General features: G+C 43.3%; 1 protein-coding gene across 1 annotated transcript in view; it reads left to right on the forward strand.

Annotated features, from left to right (window-relative positions):
• Window positions 1–21,318, forward strand: part of RIPK1 (receptor interacting serine/threonine kinase 1) — a 67,678-nt gene that overhangs the window by 20,606 nt on the left and 25,754 nt on the right. Inside the window, exons 3-8 of the mRNA XM_077492111.1 lie at window positions 1,461–1,617; window positions 5,043–5,180; window positions 7,059–7,293; window positions 9,721–9,870; window positions 17,079–17,155; window positions 20,478–20,568. Coding sequence (XP_077348237.1) covers window positions 1,461–1,617; window positions 5,043–5,180; window positions 7,059–7,293; window positions 9,721–9,870; window positions 17,079–17,155; window positions 20,478–20,568 — 848 coding nt within the window. The remainder of the gene's footprint in view (window positions 1–1,460; window positions 1,618–5,042; window positions 5,181–7,058; window positions 7,294–9,720; window positions 9,871–17,078; window positions 17,156–20,477; window positions 20,569–21,318) is intronic.

Here is a 21,318-nt window from a genome sequence, read left to right on the forward strand (position 1 = left end):
ACTGTCCGCTGAAACTTGGTTTGAGTGGACAGTCCGCCCGTGTGTAGGCTTTTTCGTCAAACTAAGTCTCGCGCATGCTCAGAAAGAATTTACACGCCGAAGGTTGCATTGCAGTGTATAGAACGTCGTTTTCTAGTCCCGTCGTACGTGCCGTTCACGTCATCGCGCACGGTTTCAGCGGACTGTTCGTTCGTCGTGTGTGGCCAAGTCCGTCCATGCTAATTTTGAGCGGACTGTCCGCTGAAACTGTTTGACGAACAAAGTTGAGCGAACAGTCCCCGCGTGTGTACGCGGCCTCAGAGACCATTCTTTGTCATTCTAATCTGGTTTGATGTATATTCTTTAGTTGATAACATTAGTGGAGCTGACCATACAAGTGGGCTTATTCAATCCATTAACCACTTGCTGACCACCTAACATACATGCAATGCAGCAGGTTGACTATTGTGCAAAATCACGTACATGTACATCATTTTGTGCAATAGTCACTGCAGGGCACGCGCTGCCGGAGGCGTGATTGCGCGCGGATTGGACAGAGGGGGAGCCAATCAGCGGGTCCGGCAGGCCCGATGTCCACCTGCCACCCACAATCGTTCCTGAGAGAGGCAGAACGGCGCTCTGCCTATGTAAACCAGGCAGATTGCAGTTCTGACAGGGGAGACAAAAGATAACTTTTGCACAAACCAATCAATATACATTTATTGGGATTTTTTTACCAAAAATATGTAGCAGAATACATATTAACCTAAATTGATGAAGAAATTCGATTTTTTACATTTTCTTTTTTTGTTTTGATTCGTTATTTACATAAATTTGTTTAGTTAAATTTGTTTAATAAATTTTCGGGATTTGTTTTGTTTATTCGTTTTCAAATCTAGAATAGTTTTCAAATTTTCAAAAAGAATAAAACAGAATAGAAAATAAAATAATAGAATAGATTTTTTTCTATTCTATTCCTTTATTTTCTATTCTATTTTATTCTCTTTGGAACTATTCGAAAAAGATTTTTTTTTTTTTTTTTTTAATTCGGTACTATTCTAATGATGTCTGATTTATCCAAATTCACGAATAACGAAAATTTGTCAGAATTTTCATTTGAAACGAACCGCATATGTCTAAAGGACATGAGTTTTATTTGGGTACAGCGTCACGTAATTGTCAGTTAAAGTAATTCAGTACATTATCGCAAAAAATGGCCTGGTCATTAAGGGGGTAAAACCTTCCAGGGCAGACATGGTTAAGGGGTCTAGAAGCAGTGATCTGAAATTAAATTAGATATGGGTTACTACCTTGCATACATCACAACTTTGGCGAATGCATTTCTAATATTATTATATACAGGGAATAGAAGAGCACAAACGCAGCAACATAGCAGAGATAATCAGTGTTTTATGTTTGTCTGTGATGTTCATGTTTATATTTCTCACTGAGAAATTATGCATTATATTGTTGTATTTTAGGTACAAAAATGATCTTATTCAAGAAGGAAGAATAATGTGTAAGCTGAATCATGAGCGAGTTGTAAAGCTGCTTGGTGTTATCTTGGAAGATGGCAACTACTCTTTGGTGATTGAGTACATGTCAAAGGGAAATTTACTAAATGTCTTAAAGAAGCAGGTATGGCACAGATTGGTATTTGAAACTAATAAGTAGATGATTGGATTTTTGTTGCAAAATCGCTGGTTTACCTTTTATTAAGTCACAACATAAGGCATCATTATGGTAATAAGTTGTAATTTCTTTTTCTTTTTCTTCTTCTTTTGCTCTCGGCAAGGCCTGCAAATGAAAGGCATAATGGGCTAGTATGCATCTCATACTAGCCAATTATACGACACTTACCTGCAAACGAAGCCCGTGCTGTCCCCTGAGCAGGCCGCGCCCATCTTTGCCCCTCTTCCTTCCGGAGCCACGGACTCCGGCTCTGTGACTGGCCGGAGTCCCGAAACATGCGCGCGGGAGCCGTCGGTCATGACACACACTGCGGGAACAAAACGGCACAGTGGTCCGTTTCCTCACGGCATGCGCCAATGATGACATCAGCATACTACACGTGAAATATCTCCGGCGCACGTTTAGGAGACAGTTCCAGTACCTATAGGTAAGCCTTATTCTAGGCTTACCTATAGGTAAAACTCCAAAAAAAGGGTTTACAACCACTTTAACATAAAATGAGTGCTCACAAACCAAATTTTTCATAATCTCTAAATGGCAAAAGGCACTTTTTAAAAATTTCTGATATAGTGGGGACAGATTAGAACATCTGTCAGATTTTTATTGCTGCCTTTAACCTCCCTGGCGGTATGATTAATTCTGGTTTTAGGTGCTGAAAGCGGTACAATTATTTTGCATGGAAATTTGGCGTTTTATATTGTAGTCCTGTAATTCTTAGGAATAACTCTCTTAAATCTGTTCAAACCAGAGTCTAGCAGACATCCCGGGTATGATAAAGTTTATAATATAAACTATATAATATAGAATTTCCCCACAAATCGCTATCGCTCAATTCTGCAAGTGATTATAATTTATTATCGCTGTTTTCTAGTTGGTCTAAAATCACTTTTGACATAAAGGGACAGTTTTTGGTTGCTATGGGCAATCTCCAAATTCCAGGCAGAAAAAGCAGTATTTATAATATAAAAGTGCATGCAGGGCACTGCACAGACCACTAGGGACAAAGGGGGTGTGTCATTTTTTTTATACAGTACTGTAATCTGTAAGATTACAGTTCTGTAGGTGTTTTGTGTGTTTTTACTTTTTTGAATTTGGCGCCGATCTCTGCTCCCGTGTGCCGTAACGTCGCAGGGAACGAAACTCGGCGGCATTTGGGCACTGTGTGAATCGGAGGACAGCTCAATCACACAGCACCGAGGACATCGCTGGATCCAGGGGACAAGGTAAGTAACTCTCCCTGTGTCCTCCCTGTATCCAGCGATGCGATCCCGAGTCTGGCTCGGGGTTACCGCTCGTGGTACTGAAATCCCAACCTGAGCCAGACTCGGGATTACCGCCAGGGAGGTTAAGAGGATTCACACTAGAATAGAAATAGAGGTGCAATTTTCCAATAGGGACACTAGTTCAGGTGACAACTAGGGATTCCCTCACTCTGGGTTTTCTTTTCAAATTTGTTGAATTTTAACAATTAGTATACATAAGTACATATGGTAGCAGCAAAAGAAAAGATCACATATATGTTAATAATATTGAGTTCTCTGGAGGGTTTTCTACTCACTTCCTTTTTCTCACTATGGTACAGTAAGTGAATCTCTCTAATAGGACAAAGATGGCATAAAAAAAAATTGGTGGGGGTTACAACCCTTCCTTACTTTATCGAAAACGATAAAAAAAAAAAAAAAAGATTTGCTTTAAGTTTTTCACTTTAAATTAAAGCTTTCACAAAGGTGGACAATTTAACTGTGCATATGATAAAAAAAAAGGCATAAGCAAAGGTTGCCTTCAGTGGAAATCACATATCATGTAATTCCAAGTAAAATGGATGTTTTTGTTTTATATAACTGTTAAATACAGCATAGGAAAATCTTAAAGAAACAATAATATCCACACTGAATGTAACAATACAATATTCCTAATACAGGAGTGTCAAACTCAATTTAATTGCAGGCCACATCAGCACTATGGTTGCCCTGAAAGGGCCAGTTGCATCTGTAAGACTAGATGTCCAGAGCCCCCCCCCCCCCTCCACACCTTTAAATCAAATGTCAAGAGCTCGCCCACCACTTACATATCACTGTACACCTCCCTTACCTTGTGCTGCTAGCAAGAATAAGCTGGGGGCAGAGCAGGGAAGCTGAAAGTGCAGGGCCCGGAGGAGGACCATAGGAGGTCTGGAGTCAGCTGAAGACTGAGACCAGGAGAGGCGGAGGTGAGGGGGGTGCTTTGACTGCATACAGGAGCAAGATCTGTAGGAGTAGTTTGCTGTCAATTGCTGAGACAAGGTTGGAGCAGAGACGAGAGGGTGCCGCACCTGCAGGAGAGGTTTGGGGGCCAATGAATTGGCCTGGAGGGCCAGATTCGGCCCGCAGGCCTTGTGTTTTGACACGTGTTCTAATATCAACTTTCATATTGTCAAAAACATCATATACAGACTAAAACTATTTATAATTCAATCAGGACCCTGACTGTTTTTTCATACATATGACCAAAGTAGTGAGTAGAAATAATTTTCAGAAAAACAAAACAAAAAACACTGGTAAATGCCTTTGTCCTCTCTTTTGGTCATACTTTGCATTAGTATATAACCAAAGTTCCTTCTCCTAACGCCATTTCCCCCCTCAAAGCATTATCAAATCCAGAGTTCAATTTAAGCCAAGCCTCTTTTTAGATTACAAGTTGACATTTCTTTTCCTTAACCTATGTGCATCGCATACTAGCACATTATGACAGACTTACCTGAAAACAAAAGCCCCCCAGCAGCACTGCTGAGGGCGCTTCCATCTTCACTCGGTCACCCTTCTGTGTTTGTGGGCTTCGGCAATATAAATGGCAGAGCCGGCAATAAGTCGCTGTTTACGGCATGTTTACGGCACTGGAATGTCGTTCCTTCAGAGCGCATTCGCCAGTGATGTCACCGGCTGCATCAAAAGTAAATTTTTCCTAAACGGTGCATGTTTAGGAGATATTTACTGTACCTATAGGTAAGTCTTATTATAAGCTTACCTATAGGCAAAAATCATACAAGGGAGTTTTATATTATGCAATTGCCAATAAGTGCACATTACTTTAGTTGACTAACATGTTTGCCTAACTTAAAAGTTAACTTCACAACAGGTCTTTTTGGTTAACCAGAAGCCCCCAGAGAGAGCAGTTACATAGTTATTTTAAGGACTGCAGTGGTAGGACTGCCATCAGTTCCACCCAACTGTAGTGAGCACTACAAAGTCAAATGATATTGTCATGCACTTTCCATAGAGTTGTATTGCATGTATTGTATTGTATATGCATTATTGCATATGCATTTGTATGCATATATAATATTTATTTGTTAATCAGTTATTCATTGTAGTTCCTGTCTTATTTAAATCTAGATTGAAGTGCCCATTTCATTGAAAGCTCGTTTTATCCTGGAAATTATCGAAGGAATGATCTATCTGCATAACGAAAAAGTGATCCACAAGGACCTGAAACCAGAAAACATTCTGGCAGATGATAATTTTCATGTCAAGGTAGGTTCTTTAAAGAAAACACAGAATATTTATAAAGCAGTGAATGTGACTTTTACCAAACATTCACAGGTGGATAAAGCGGAACTTCACCTAAAAGGGGACGTTTTTTTTTTAGGCGGGTACTTGGTTTTGACAGATATCTGCTCCCCCATTTCTGGTAAGATCCCTGCCGTGATCTGAGCAGAAGTTTGCCCCCCTCTCCTTCCCCTGCAGCCTTTTGGGACATATCACAGGTCCCAGAAAGCTAGGGGACCAATCAGATAGCACAGTGTGGCTCGCACATACACAGTGAGCAGCTGGCTGTGAAGCTGCAAGCAGTCACAGCTGGCTGCCCACAGTAAGTATGGCAGTGCCAGGGACCAAAGCCCGGTGAAGAAACCAGCCAGGTGAGAACATCGCTGGATCCTGGGGCAGGTGAGTGTAATGCCACGTACACACGACCAGACTTTCCGGCAGACTAGATCCAACGGGATCAGTTCCGATGGACTAAAAATTGGGAAAACCGTTCATCCGTGTGCTGGTCCAACGGACCAAATATGACTGTCTATTGAACTTCCTTGTTTAGTCCTCTTTACGTCATCACGTTTAAAACGAACAGACTTTTGAAAGGACTTAGTCTGTTCGTCTGTGGCCAAGTCCGTTTGTTCGGGAAAGTCCGTCGGAACTCTGCCAAAAGTCCGTCGGACCTAGTCTGCTGGAAAGTTCGGTTGTCCGTACACAGCATAAGTCAGCAGCTACATTTTTTTGTAGTTGCTGACTTTAAATTTTTGAACAGGATGACAGTACAACTGCTTTAATCTCGCTTCAACTGCTTAACACTTTTTGAGATTCGGCACTGCGACACTTTAACTGACAATTGCGCAGTCGTGCAACGTTCCTCCCAAACAAAATTGACGTCCTTTTTTTCCCCACAAATAGAGCTTTCTTTTGGTGTTTTTTTTTCTGCGGTTTTTATTTTTTGCGCTAAAAAAAGAGCAACAATTTTGAAAAAAAGCATTTATTTTTTACTTTTTGCTATAATAAATATCCCCCAAAAATATATAAAAAAACTTTTTTTCCTCAGTTTAGGCCAATACGTATTCTTCTACATATTTTTACAATAAGCGATTATTGATTGGTTGGCACAAAAGTTATAGCGTTTACAAAATAGGGGATAGTTTTATGGCATTTTTATTAATCATTTTTTTTTACTAGTAATGGCAGCGATCAGTGATTTTTATTGTGACTGCAACATTATGGCGGACACGTCGGACATTTTTGACACATTTTTGGGACCATTGTCATTTATACAGCAATCAGTGCTATACAAGTGTGCTGATTCCTGTGTAAATGACATTGGCAGCGAAGGGGTTAACCAGGAGGTGGCATGTAGGGGTTAAGTGTGTCCTAGGGGCGTTTTTCTAACTGTGGGGGGCGTGGCTGTGATTTACAGATCACTGATCTCTGCTCCAATCACAGGGAGTAGAGATCAGTGTCACTTGTTGCTAGGCAGAACGGGGAGATGCTGTTTACTTTGGCATCTCTCTGTTCTTCCTCCCCGTGAGACGATCGCGGGTATCCCCGCAGCGATCGAGTCCGCGGGACCCACAGTGGGACTCCCGGGGGTCCCGAGCGGCACGGTGGCAATTTTAAATGGACCTCCCTGCACGCCAATTTGCCTGTCCGTGCCATTCTGCCGACGTACTTTGTCGTTCACCAGTCGGGAAGTGGTAAAAAACACATGGAAGATTCATCTGCAGTAAATGTTTGATGAATGCCAAACTCGCTGCTGTATAAATATGCCCCTTTGAATACATCCTTTTAACCTCACTTACTGTTTGGACTGTGAAACACACCAAGAACCTTCATGATGGGTTTCCATTAATTATGTTTCCACAGATTGCAGATCTTGGTGTTGCAGCCTTCCAAAAATGGAGCACTTTGACCAAAGAGGAAACTAGTCGCCAAAGGAGCAAAAAAAATAGTACAGCTAAGGCCATCAGTGGCGGAACAATAAGCTACATGGCACCAGAGCACTTCAAAGATATAAACCAAAAAGCCACAAAAAAATCTGATGTGTACAGTTTTGCAATCGTTATCTGGGTGATACTAAGCAACAAGGAACCCTATGAAAGTATGTTTGTGTTATCTATTGTTTTGTAATATACTAACTACTTTTTTTTATCTACTTTATTGTATTTTTCAGTAAAAAAAATGTTTAATGTCATATACCTCCTCTTAGTTCTCCAAAGCTTTTTATATATTTAGTATAAAACAAATATGCATGTGCATTTTTAATCACTAAATTTCTATACAGTGTTTGTATGGAGAATATCTTCCCTAGACTTGGTTCACGCTGCTGCGACGGCAAAGTTGTAAGACTTTGCCCTACGACTTCCTTTCGACTTAGATGCTATTTAGGAGCCTGTACAAGGGCTGAAGTCAGACCAAAGTAGAGGAGGAATCTCATCAAAAGATGTAGCGACTTGTGTAGTATCAGTTAAGATGCCTTTCATAGATGAAAGTCACCCTATCTGGGAATATTCAACTAGATCAGATAGCAAGTATCCATGAATCCTATGAATGACCACTAGATGACGGCTCTAAGGCTACATTTCCACTAGCCCATTCTCTAAAAAGTGATCCCAGGTGAATCATCTCTCAGAGTGCTGAAAAGAAGCTGCTGTTGGACATTCAGGAGGCAGTCCTTCCGTCTTTGAATGCCTGCTGTTTTTCTGGTTAAAAAACTGTGCCAATAGTCTCTCCCTACACCGTACATCAGGAGCTGACCAAATTTTGATCCAAGTATGGGCAGGCTGATTTTAACCAAGTCCATCCATCAATCAACTTGGGCAAAACCAGGCTGTTGGATTTTCTACATGTGATTACTGCTATAGCTGCTAGCAATATTCACTATGTTCTGCTGGCCGGTAAGGCTCCCCGTGCCCCCCCCACTGGCAAAATACAATAGGGCTGCAGGAGGCATCCCTCCATCAACACTTACTGTGTTGATGGCAGAATCTAGAGATTTTCTTTCCTTCTATCTGTTGCGGAACAAAAGAAAATCGAATCTCCATAATCACCATAACATAGGGTGTTGTTCTGTAGTCCACAGAGAAAATTTAGGCACGGTAGATAACATTGTTTGAGGTTCCAATGCAGTGTTTTCTCTTTACAAGTAGTGGATCATCTGGCAGGATCAGAAAATATGATTTTGAACAAGTATAACAAAACACTTTCAGCTGTAAATTTAACAGCCCAAAACAGAGTAAATTAGAAAAGTTCATTGGAAGGAAGAGAGGAAAGATCCCTGGTGCCGCACATCCACGGAGTCCTATGGTGGTATGAGAGAGACAACCTCAACCTGGGCTCCCACCAGGCCACGCCCCAGAAGTTCACTGTTAGTGTGCTAGCCCCCCAAAAAAACAGCGTGGGGGTCCCCCCGAAGTCCATACCAGACCCTTATCCAAGCACGCAGCCCGGCCAGTCAGGAAAGGGGGTGGGGTCAAGCGAGCGCCCCCCCCCCCCCCCCTCTTGAACCGTACCAGGCCACGTGCCTTCAACATGGGGGGGTGGGTGCTTTGGGGAAGGGGGGCCCTGCGGCCCCTCCACCCCAAAGCACCTTGTCCTCGTGTTGATGAGGACTTAGTACGCTGTATTAGTCCGCTGAAAAGTGCCATGTGTGGGCAAGTAACCCGTTCGGAATGTCCGACAGGAAGTCCGCCGGATAGTCCGCTACGTGTGTACGCGGCATAAGTCTGTTTATTTGAAAAGTCCGGCGGATTTCCGCCAAAAGTCTGTTCGTGTGTGGGCAAGTCCTCTTGTTCAGAAAGTCCGGCGGACCTCCGCTGGAAATTCCAGCGGATTGTCTGCCAGATAGTCTGATTGTGTGTACGCGGCAAATTTAGATTGACCTAACTAACAAATTAAAGCCAAACTCTAGCTAACACCTTTTAAGCAACAGTTTTTTTCCTTTGGGGATAAAGGTTTGAAATAACTGACTAAAAGCTGACCTTTTTAGGCACCCCTGTTAGTGTTAAATGGATTGTGGTTAGTGTTAAATGGGTTGTCTCAGCCATGCCACTTTTGATGGACAGCTTGGTCTGTTAAAGCAACTTGACAAATAGCAAACATACTGGACAGATCACCATTAAAATAAAGGGGGAAAAAAAAGAATAAAAAAATGAAAAACAATCCAACCGCCACATCTAAAAATTGGTGAGTTGCAATAAAGTTTTTCTATTTTGGTTTAATAGCTCTTTAAGCAAACAGGGTGTACATGCTTGTAGAACTACGGTATTTAGAATTGCACCATAGGTTAGGAACCCCAGACTTTTGCTAGCTCCACAAACCCCAAAATTAGAGTAAGGAGACACTAGCAGCTGTCCTAATAGGAAATCAAAAGATTTGGCTGAAGTCAGGCTTTAAATATTTCCTTCTCCTTCCTAAATCCATAGCGTATTTGCATAATGCAAAAGTGTTACGATATTGGGCAATATAAATGAGAATCTATGATAAATGGTATGAAGAAAATGTGCTCATATGTGTTTTTGTTTTTTAGATGTCTTTAGTAATGCGGTGCTGTCATTAGGTGTAAAAGATGGCCAAAGGCCAAGTATCACAGCGGATTGTTACAATAGCCTAAAAGAGGCAGCCATTCTTATGGAGAAATGCTGGAAGGATGACCCAGATGAAAGACCTTCTTTTGAAGGTAAAGTAAATAACAAATCATTACCCTTTCATGGTTTACCTTATCAAAATAGGCATACAGGTTATAATTTTTTTAATCATTATAGTTTAAGTTCAACTCTTTCCAAGGTCCTCTCCACTCCAGGAATGATGCTTTCATTTTGGGTGGGCATTTTCCAGTTTCCAATTTTTTTTGTACAGTTTCCCCAAAACCATTTGTGTCACTGTGTCCTCTCACAAGGTCATGAGAGCTGGACTTCCCAGTATTCTACATAACAACATTGTAATGTGACCCCATTTTTAAACTTTGAGGAGACAGTGGTAGCAAATTATACTTATTGGATAAACTTGGAATTTATGGGACACTGTTAACACAATAAGAAAAAATACAATAGATGTCTAGACAGTATTATAACATCTTTCTGATAGTCATATACCTGTGAAAAAATGGGTGAAGAGTTTACATTGCACACTCTAGAGTTTGATATTGGCCAATTAGTTGTTTAATGTGGTTGTGTAAATCCGTTTGGGTCTGGGAAAGTCCTCATGGCTAACATTAACTCTGAGGACTTTTTAAAAGGTTTTTCTCTGCTGTCTGTTCAAACCTTTTCCTGACGCCAAACATGGCAGCATAAATATGATATAGCTCCACCCCTATATCCACCCACAGGACATGTTAGCTCTATAAAAGTCTGACTTAGAGCTACCTCCCCCATTCTCCTTTTTGTCCTCAAAAGATCAACACCTACAGGATAAAGCTGCCGACTACTTTGAAGTCTGTCTGGGTTCAAGCCTCTCCCAGCATGCAGTCCCACATCTTAGGCTGCTAAAATGCAGGTGGGGAACCCCTTCTGGTGGTCTTTTTGGGTCGAGGTGTTCTCAAAACAGAGACGATAATCCTCTTGTGGCATGCATGCTTTGGAGTCCGGATCCAGCAGCTGGGACTACATGATGTCTTCTCTCCTATGGAACTTTTTCCAGGTCTGTCAATTTCTATAAAACTTTTTTTCTTTTTCTTACCCTCATATTTCTAAAGACCCCATGCACACTGCAGCTTTTGTTGTCTGATTTCCCTTAGATTTGCCAGGACCATGTAGTGCAGGGGCCTGCCTGATTGCATACAAATTGAGGCTCTTAAGATTTGACCTCATGTGTGGTTTTGGTAAATGTGAGGGAAAGAATCTGCAGAGAATTCTATGATGTGCAGCCAGCTTAAAAGTGTCCTTTTGTGTGGATGAGCGTTGGCTTCCCCCAATTGTACTAGCCTTTTTTTATTAGAACAGAGGTGAGAGAGGGCTGAGTTTCTCTTTCTTTCTTTCTTTCTTTCTCTCTTTCTCTTTCTCTTTCTCTCTTTTTCTCTATTTACAGAGCACAAATGGCCAGGTAATGAATGTCTTTGCTATTCAGACAGCATCTCAGTAAGTCTTGCTATCCTAGCAATGGGGGTAGTGGGGGCAATGTATTACTAGGGGATGGGGTTTGCCCAGATTTCTTAAATGTGTTACTGTTTTCCCAAAAAAAAAAGGGGGGATTTCTCTCTCTCTCCTCTCTCTCTCTCTCTCTCTCTCTCTCTCTCTCTCTCTCTCTCTCTCTCTCTCTCTCTCTCTCTCTCTCTCTCTCTCTCTCTCTCTCTCTCTCTCTCTCTCTCTCTCTCTCTCTCTCTCTCCTCTCTCTCTCTCTCTCTCTCTCTCTCTCTCTCTCTCTCTCTCTCTCTCTCTCTCTCTCCTCTCTCTCTCTCTCTCTCTCTCTCTCTCCTCTCTCTCTCTCTCTCTCTCCCCTCTCTCTCTCTCCCCCCCCTTATTTTTCTCTGTTACCATGCAGTCCCCCTTGCACCTTTCAGTTCTTCTGCCAGCATGAGCCTAACACCACAATACCAGGTAAGGTAAATTTTTGTAAATAAGAAGATGTGGGAAAAAGTGTGCGCTTCCCTGGCGAGTATGTCTTCCAGGATTTTTCCAGGGCAGAAAGTGACTCCTCCAGTCCTGGCAGACCCCAGTACAAAGGGGGAATATGTTCGCTTAAGAGAACGCACACAGCTTCTCCTCAAAAGGCTCAGCACCCGAAAGGCAAATGTTGGTCATGTGGAGATGACCCTATGCCTGGAAAGCCACTTTGTAGCAACTGCTTCAGGCAGCTTGCCAGAGATCAGGAGTATGATAGTCAGCAGGTGTCAACCTTGCTCAAGAAAGTAGTCTCCAACTCCCTGGCAGATTTTTCCGGTCGCCTCGGGCAACCAGGGAAGAAGCAGATGAACAGTGTGGGCCCTAAACCAAGCCATTCAACCCTCTCTAACTAGAGGGGTACCAGGCACTTCAGGGGTGACTCCAGCCCAGCAGATTAGGCAGGCTGATTCCCCAGACCCAGTATTACAGCCAACCTTCAGGTAGAAGGTTAAGGCAGAGGGGAAAAGAATATCGCCTCCTCGGCAGAGGATCCTAAAGGTTCAGGCTTGATATTGCGCTAATACCACTATTCATTAAGGCAGTAAAAGCTGCACTGGAATGGGGGGATCCGGAACCTCCTCCAAAGAAGGAGAAAACCTTATCACACATCATACAATCTGATTTTAAATTGTGTGGCAATTGCTGCACAACACACATTAGGTGTCTTTATCCTTTCAGGACACCCCAAATGCGATCCGATTCTGCTGTGATTGTCACGTGGGAGAACATGCCTTTAAAAACATTGTACAAAGCTGGTTGCCCCTAAATTTGAGCAGGGGCTTCTTTTTGCACACGTATGGGCAGCCAAGTGAATGGGCCGCCCCCATGCGAGTTGTAACATTGGGTAAGAAATCACTCTTTGAAAATCGCATAGCAGGAACACTTGTCCCCTCTATGTAATAATATCAAATGCCTCTGAAAAGGACCTAAGCACAGATCGCTTTTTAGTGCAATAGCAGAGCCTGCGGCAAGTGTGAACAAGCCTTTGGATTCCATAGGAGGACCCTAAAGAAACAGGTAGCTACCTATCCTCTTATGAGAGAAATAAGAGGCTTGTTTCAGGAGGAATGGGAAAAGGGGGAGAGAAAATCCTCCTCAACCAATAGGTTGTATCCACTAATGGAGGAGGATGCGACTCCTTTATCTAACCCACCAACAGTGGATGGGGCAGTCACCAGACTGGCCAAGAATGTAACACTTCCGATGGAAGACTCTTCCTCCTTTCCACGATATCCTTGATGACGTATTGACATGGACTTAAAGTTTTACCTCATGGCAGGTGGTGCTTGTAAACCCGCCATTGCTTTAACATCTGTAGCAAGTGCTATGCGTCTGTGGGCGCAGACCTTTGGAGTATACGATCAAAAAACCAGCTGCCAAAAGAAAAAAATCAAGGCTCTTGATGAGAAACTCTCAGCGGACTTCACAGGTGAGGCAGCTAAAGACATCATTCAATGGTCCTCCAGAGCCATGCTTAGCTCAGTCACAGCCAAAAGAGCGCTGTGGCTAAAACCCTGGGCAGCCGACCCATCCTCAAAGCAGAATTGCTTTAACTGCCTTTTCATGGGAAGGCGCTGTTTGGCCAAAAAACTGGAGACTGCCATCTCTAGGGTATAGGAGGAAATTCAGGTCATCTGCCCCAATATCGAAGGTCCAGATGCCAGAAGGGGCAACCATCCAGAGGCGCACCAAACAGGTACTGGGATTTCCGAGGCTTTCGCCCATCCAAGGACTTCAGAAGGCGTTCGTTACCTTCGTAAGATCGCAGAGAGCTAAGACACCTGCAGCTCCCTCAGATACCCAGAAGCCCTTTTAATGCCAGACCCACTTAGGAGGTTGGAGCCACCCTGAAGTGTTCAAACAGATCATCCGCGAGTGGTGGGTGTCTGCAAGATTGATATTTTTGCCTCGTCAACCATCTGCTCATCCATTAGCGGAGGGAATGGACGCCTTGACCCATCCTTGGCTTGGGCAACTGACCTATGCCTTCCCTCCATTTCTTTAAATCCTGAAAATGGAGATTGGTGAAAGAGAATTTGACAGTCATCACAGTATTATCTTACTAGCCTCATAGCCCATGGGTCTCTCTGGCAATGGATCTCAGCATGTGCACACCGATCACTGTGCCGGTGTCTCCTCATCTCCTGTCTAAAGGAGATGCCCCTCATCCGCAACCAGCACGACTGCCCGTAGTGGCCCGGAGATTGTAAGACAAGAGTTACAAGAGTTAGGATGTTCTCCAGAGGGTATTAGAGCTATACAGAGTTCCAGAAAGGGGTCAACCAATGCCATCTACTCTAGAATATGGAATAGGGTTCACTAGCTTTGCAGCTGGATGTCAATTTGACCCTAGTGACCCAAATGTATCTCACATCCAGTCTTTCCTGCAATCCAGATTGGATTTGGGGCTCAGCCTAAGTTTGCTTAAGGTGCAAATTTCAGCCATCTCGGCTTTTCCCCAAAAGGAAATGGGCAGCAAACCTGCTGGTGGAGCACTTCATGAGAGCGGTACTTAGACTACACCTTTCCAAGAGAAATGGGTTCCCTCAATGGGACCTAGCAGTAGTCCTCAATTTTATAGCAAACCCTCCTCGTACCCCGACCAGAAGCCTGTTCATTATGGAATATCACCATTAAAAACGGCTTTCCTATTAGCCATAACTTCAGGGGGAAGGGTGTTGGAACTCCAAGAATTGGGGCAGCAGAACCTTATTCCATGTTCTTCCCAGACAGGGTTGTGCTGAAACCATTGGATCATTTTATCCCAAAAGTGCCATTGATATTTCATCTCTCCAGGGAATGGGTGCTTCCAGCCTTCCCAGCGGAATCAGATGCTGATCTGCACGAGTTGGACATTCTAAAAGTCCTCAAAGCCTATCTCCAGGCTACTTCTACAATCAGACATTCTGAAAGACCTTTTTCATCATGAAAATTTAAAGGGAAAGAGGCCTTGGCCAGAACCATCTCAGCCTGGATAGTAAAAACTATACACCGGGCATATAGAGCAGCCGGAAGAATCCTTCAGAGGTGGTTAGAGCTCATTCAATCAGGGCGATGTCTTCTTCTTGGGTGGCACGGGCAGCATTGTCTCTGAAGACAGTCTGCAAAGAGGCTAGCTGGTCATCGCATCATACAATCTTAAAACACTACTGTAATAAGAGCTGCTGGATCCACCCTGTAGAGTTTGGGAGGAAAATCATCCAAGCTTTTATGTCTATTGTCAAAGACTAAGTTTGTGGCATTAAAACCCTCCCTCTCAAAAGCTCATTATGTATCATATGTATGCTGCCATGTTTGGCATCAGAAAAATGGAAAATTGTATCAAATACTTACCGTAATTTTCCTTTCCTGATGCCAATACATGTCAGCATACGAACCCAGCCTTCGATCTTTGTGCTTTATATGGAGAATGGGGGAGGTAGCTCTCAGTCAGACCTTTATAGATCTAAACAGGTCCTGTGGGTGCATGTAGGGGCGGAGCTATATCATATGTATGCTGCAATGTATTTGCGCCAGGAAAGGGAAAAGTATGGTAAGTATTTGATACAATTTTCCTTTTTTTCTTTCTCCACTTCATATTACCCTGTCACACTTCACCCCTATTGGTTAGCAGAGGGCCGGTGTGTAGGTCAGTAGAGATAGTTGAGCATCTTGGAGTGTTGTTAGGGATTTTCATGAGTTAGCACGTGCTTAGGTAACCCCAATGACTAAGCCTACATAAAAGATTTTCACTGGGTGTTCAGTATCCTCTGAAGTTAAAAATGAATTGCAAAATAAATACAATTACTCTGATAACATTCCTCTCTGATTACAAAAAAAAAAAATTAGCTGTTGTGTTTTAATATTGAGACACTTACCTGTGTCAGATCAGCTCTCGGGTGCCGCCGCCGCCATTCATGGTAAGGGAAACAGACAGTGAAGCCTTTCAGCTTCACAGCCTGTTCCCTACTTATAACTGGCCTGGTGGTGGACGAAGTATGAGGGGGACCGAACTTCTAAAAGTGGGGGGGGGGGGCTAAGCGGAGGTTCCACTTTTGATCCCTTTCACACTGAAGGCGCTTTACAGGCATTTTAGCGCTAAAAATGGTGCCTGTAAACTACCTCCCCTGTCTCCTCCGTTTGAAAGCCTGAGTGCACCCTGGGGCAGTGTGCTTGCAGGACAAAAAAAGTCCTGCAAACAATGTCTTTGGGGCGGTGTATAAACCCCTCCTCCACCGCCCCTGCCATTAAAATCAACGGGCAGTGCTGCCGAAGCACCTGCAAAGTGCCTGCAAAGGGGCGCTTTTTGGGCACTTTTAACCCCTTGTTAACCCCTTCTTTGGGTTAAAGGTGCTCCGGTGTGAAAGGGCTCTTTGGTGGAACTCCGCTTTAAAATCAATCAAATGAAAAATTAATCATCCATAAACCCCTAGCTACCTCTGCAGGATCCCTATTAACCCCTTTCTGCAGAGCGTTCACATATATGTGCCCTCATGAAAGTGGGTCCTAATTCGTGGGGCCATATAAATGCGATACTGTGTTTGTGCTAAGAGTGCGCTCCCAGCACAGAGACAAATCTCTCATGGACAGCTCAAGGTCTTGTGCCAACAATCAGTAACCAGTAGGACCAGTTGACGATCATCCGATTGTTATGACAATCTGTGATTGGAGTGATAAGTCGCTGTACTTTTTTTTTTTTTTTTTGGAATACAGGACCGCCCCTCTTTTACATCAGTGTCCCTTTCATTTGCAGCCTCCCCTGCAGAGTCCTATCAGGGCAGAGACACATAGCAGCTGGGTGTTCTCTATCGTGTCTCCTATCAGGCTGCCGCTATCATACTCACAGCAGGGGTGGGAAATCCTGCAGAGCAAGACAGAGGGCGGGAGCTGGCCAACTTATTATGTTAACACGCGGGTGATTACCAGTTTGTTAATATGAAAAGACTTTGTCCCGATCTGCAGCACTTCCTGCCCCCACCTGCTGTGATTATGATAATGGGAGACCCGAGAGAGAACACCCAGGCTGATAAGTGACAGCTCTTTTTTTCTTATTAGCCAGCTGAGCACAGTACTTGCACAGGCACTAACTGGCTTTATACCATTTATTATGAGACCTGTACATCAATACATGGACAGATCTACAGTTAGTTAACCCAACAAATGTACAGTATTATTCCACGTCAGCTAGAAATAAAAACACATACAGAGCCCGGAGAGCAATATGGGAGGAGAGGAAGGAGTGTCGTTTGCGTGAACGATAATAACATTTTAGTTAAACGTGTTCCTTATATGTCACTTTACTTTTCAGACTGTGAAAAACAATTTCGGCCTGTATATTGTGAAAAATATGAAAAGGACGTTGAACGTGATGTGGATAGATTTCAGGTAAGTGTCAAATTACTGTGTGTATGTGTGTATATATATATATATATATATATATATATATATATATATATATATTCATTTATACAGTATCTTACAAAAGTGAGTACACCCCTCAGATTTTTGGAAATATTCAATTATAGCTTTTCATGCGACAACACTGAAGAAATGACACTTTGCTACAATGTAAAGTAGTGAGTGTACAGCTTGTATAATAGTGTAAACTTGCTGTCCCCCTCAAAATAACTCAACAGACAGCCATTAATGTCTAAACCGCTGGCAACAAAAGTGAGTAAACCCCTAAGTGAAAATGTCCAAATTGGGCCCAAAGTGTCAATGTTTTGTGCGCCCACCATTATTTTCCTACACTGCCTTAACCCTCTTGGACATGGAGTTCACCAGAGCTTCACAGGTTGCCACTGGAGTCCTCTTCCACTCCTCCATGATGACATCACAGAGCTGGTGGATGTTAGAGACCTTGCGCTCCACCTTTCGTTTGAGAATACTCCACAGATGCTCAATATGGTTTAGGTCTGAAGACATGCTTGGCCAGTCCATCACCTTTACCCTTAGCTTCTTTAGCAAGGCAGTAGTCATCTTGGAGGTGTGTTTGGGGTCATTATCATGTTGGAATACTGCCCTGTGGCACAGTCACTGAAGGAAGGGGATCATGCTCTGCTTCAGTATGTCACAGTACATGTTGGCATTCATGGTTCCCTCAATGAACTGTAGCTCCCCAGTGTCGGCAGCACTCAAGCAGCCCCACACTCCCACCACCATGCTTGACTGTAGGCAAGACACTTGTTTTTGTACTCCTCACCTGGTTGCCACCACACACGCTTGACAACATCTGAAACAAATACATTTATCTTGGTCTCATCAGACCACAGGGCCTGGTTCCAGTAATCCATGTCCTTAGTCTGCTTGTCTACAGCAAACTTTGCAGTCTTTCTTGTGCATCATCTTTAGAAGAGGCATCCTTCTGGGATGACAGCCATGCAGACCAATTTGATGCAGTGTGCGGCGTATGGTCTGAGCATTGACAGGCTGACCCCACCCCTTCAACCTCTGCAGCAATGCTGGCAGCACTCATATGTCTATTTCCCAAAGACAACCTCTGGATAGGACGCTGAGCACGTGCACTCAACTCCTTTTGTCGACCATGGCGAGGCCTGTTTTGAGTGGAACCTGTCCTGTATGGTCTTGGCCACCGTGCTGCAGCTCAGGTTCAAGGTCTTGGCAATCTTCTTATAGTCTAGGCTATCTTTATGTAGAGCAACAATTCTTTTTTTCAGTTCCTCAGAGTTCTTTACCATGAGGTGCCAAGTTGAACTTCCAGTGACCAGTATGAATGAGTGAGAGTGATAACACCAAATTTAACACACCTTCTCCCCATTCACAACTGAGACCTTGTAACACTAACGAGTCACATGACATCAGGGAGGGAAAATGGCTAATTGGGGCCAATTTGGACATTTTCACTTAGGGGTGTACTCACTTTTGTTGCCAGCAGTTTGATTATTAATGGCTGTGTGTTGAGTTATTTTGAGGGGACAGCAAATTTACACTGTTATACAAGCTGTACACTCACTACTTTACATTGCAGCGTGTAAAGTGTCATTTCTTCAGTGATGTCACATGAAAAGATATAATAGAATATTTACAAAAATGTGAGGGGTGTACTCACTTTTGTGAGATTGTGTGTGTGTGTGTGTGTGTGTGCGTGTGTGTTATATATATATATATATATATATAATTTATTATCTTTAAAAACAACCTACATCAGGGGTCTCCAAACTTACTAAACAAAGGGCCAGTTTATTGTCCTTCAGACTTTAGGGGGACCGGACTGCCAATGGTAGTAGAAAATGTCCCAGCGTAAGTGGGAGCAGCAATGCTTCAGCGTTGGGAGTAAGGAAATTACATAGCACCCGTGGAGGAATAGTACACTGATATTAGTTAAATCAATAGTGCCCTATCATTGATGTCTGTGGGAGGAAGAGTGCCCCATTGTTGTCAGCGGGAGGAATAGTACCTCGTCATTGGTGTCAAGGGAAAAATGATGTCCCATTGTTGATGTCAGTGGAAGTGGGAGGAATTTTGTGCAATTGTTCGTCAGTGGAAGGAATTATGCCTCTTTGTTGTTGTCAGTTAAAATAGTGCCTTGTATCAGTGGGAGGAATGGTGCCCCAAGGGCTGGATAATGGCAAGCAAAGGGCCGCAGTTTAGAAATCACTGGTCTACACTTCTGACCATGTGTAATTTGACACCCACATTTAGGGTGTAACATAATACATGTTCACATACACCCCCAAACCTAAAATATGCCCCTTGCCTAAATTACAAGATTCTTTACCATGCATACACCTATTTTGTTTTGAATTCAGCAGGTAAATTTACTGGGCTCTGGGTGCAAGCGCCGGCATCTTCCGTAAGGGAATGAGGAAGTGAAGCCTTGCTGTCTTCTCGGACCTGTGTGTCTCCCAGAAGACAGCGGAGGGGAAGGCGAGGAGGGGCCGGACATGGCGTAGTTCATCACAGATTCTGTGGCACTCTTTTGCTGGAAGTGGGAGCAAATACCTGGATTAGACAGGTATCTGCCCCCCCCCCCCGAAAGGTGTCAAATGTGACACTGGAGGAGGGGATAAACCGGATCAGCGGAAGTTCCATTTCTGGGTGGAATTCCACTTTTAGTTGTATAATGCTCTGAATGCGCCTCTCCTTGTCCCTCTTTGCTGCTCCTGGGCCCTCCCTCCTATCAAGTGCCCCCACATTCAGCAGCTTCCTATGGGGGCACTGGAGCAGAGTCACAGCTCCGTGTGTCCATTCAAACACTGAGCCCCGACCGGCCCCGCCCCCTCTCTCCCCTAATTGGCTGACTGAGTTTGACAGCCGCGGGAGCCAATAGTGCCGTTGCTGTCATCTGCCTGCTCAGCAGGAGTCAGCAGAGAGATCCCCTGCTTAGGAAGCGGATCACAGCCGCAGTTCACCCTGTGTGAAAGGGGCCTTAAATGGTGTTGTTCCAACATTCTTGTGAGGCTGCAAAATACAAGGTGTCCCAAAAATTGTATATACACAATCTGAATGACTAGTTATCAGCATTGCCTGGACCAAAATGGTCATCAGTTTGAGAAAGTACATTTATGTATAATATTTGAAAATTTGATCATCCAAATTGTGTATACATTTTGTTGGCACACCCTATAATTTATTTTAAAATTGTTGCCTCCCAATTTTGTACTGTGTGTCTCCATCTAAAACTTCCTATAGTATTCCTATAGTATGCTGTAAATTATATTTCATTAGACTTCTTTTGTGCATTTAGAAAGATTACCCGAAGCCAGAAGAATTTATTCAAAGGATGGCATCTTTGCAGATAGACTGTGATGCAGAACCTCCCAGTATGCAACCAAGAGGTATGTTGCCTTCCTTATATATTACAGCCTTATAAAAAAAAGGACCTCAGAACATTAGAAGCCTAATACAATAATACAATGCCATTACTGTGTATATGTACAGCGGGTAAAATAAGTATTGAACACGTCACCATTTTTCTAGGTAAATATATTTCTAAAGGTGTTATTGACATGGACTTTTCTCCACGTGTCAGTAACAACCCATGCAATCCATACATACAAAGAAACCAAAAGAAATACGAAATTAAGTTATGTGTAATAAAATGGAAGGAAAAAGTATTGAACACATGAAGAAAGGGAGAGGCAAAAAGGCATGGAAATCCAAGACATAAGCTAAAATCTATCAGTAATTAGAAAGCAATCCTGCCTTTTGTCCGTACAATATATCCCCTGCTAGTTGTCAAAGTGGGAGAGTAGGGGCTGGTCCTTTCATAACATGTTACACCCTGAATATGGATGTAACATGCTATGAAAGGGGAACTTATCCTTTAAAGTGATATTAAAGGTAAACAAACAAAAAACAAACATGTCATACTAACCTGCTTTGTGCAGTGGTTTTGCACTGGGTCCCTTGCCAGAGCTCTTGGTCCCTCCCTCCTGCCAAGTGCCCCTATAGCAAACATCTTCTGAGTCGCTGCACTGTGTCCATTCACATATGTAGCATGGCTCAGCCCCACCCCCGCTCTCTTCTCATGGGCTCACTGGCTGTGATTGACAGTGACGGGAGACAATGGCTCCCACTGCTGTCTC

Source organism: Lithobates pipiens, unplaced genomic scaffold (genome assembly GCF_037356315.1).
Source record: "Lithobates pipiens isolate NorthernLeopardFrog02 unplaced genomic scaffold, aLitPip1_a1.2 Scaffold_19, whole genome shotgun sequence".
Lineage (NCBI taxonomy): Eukaryota > Metazoa > Chordata > Amphibia > Anura > Ranidae > Lithobates > Lithobates pipiens.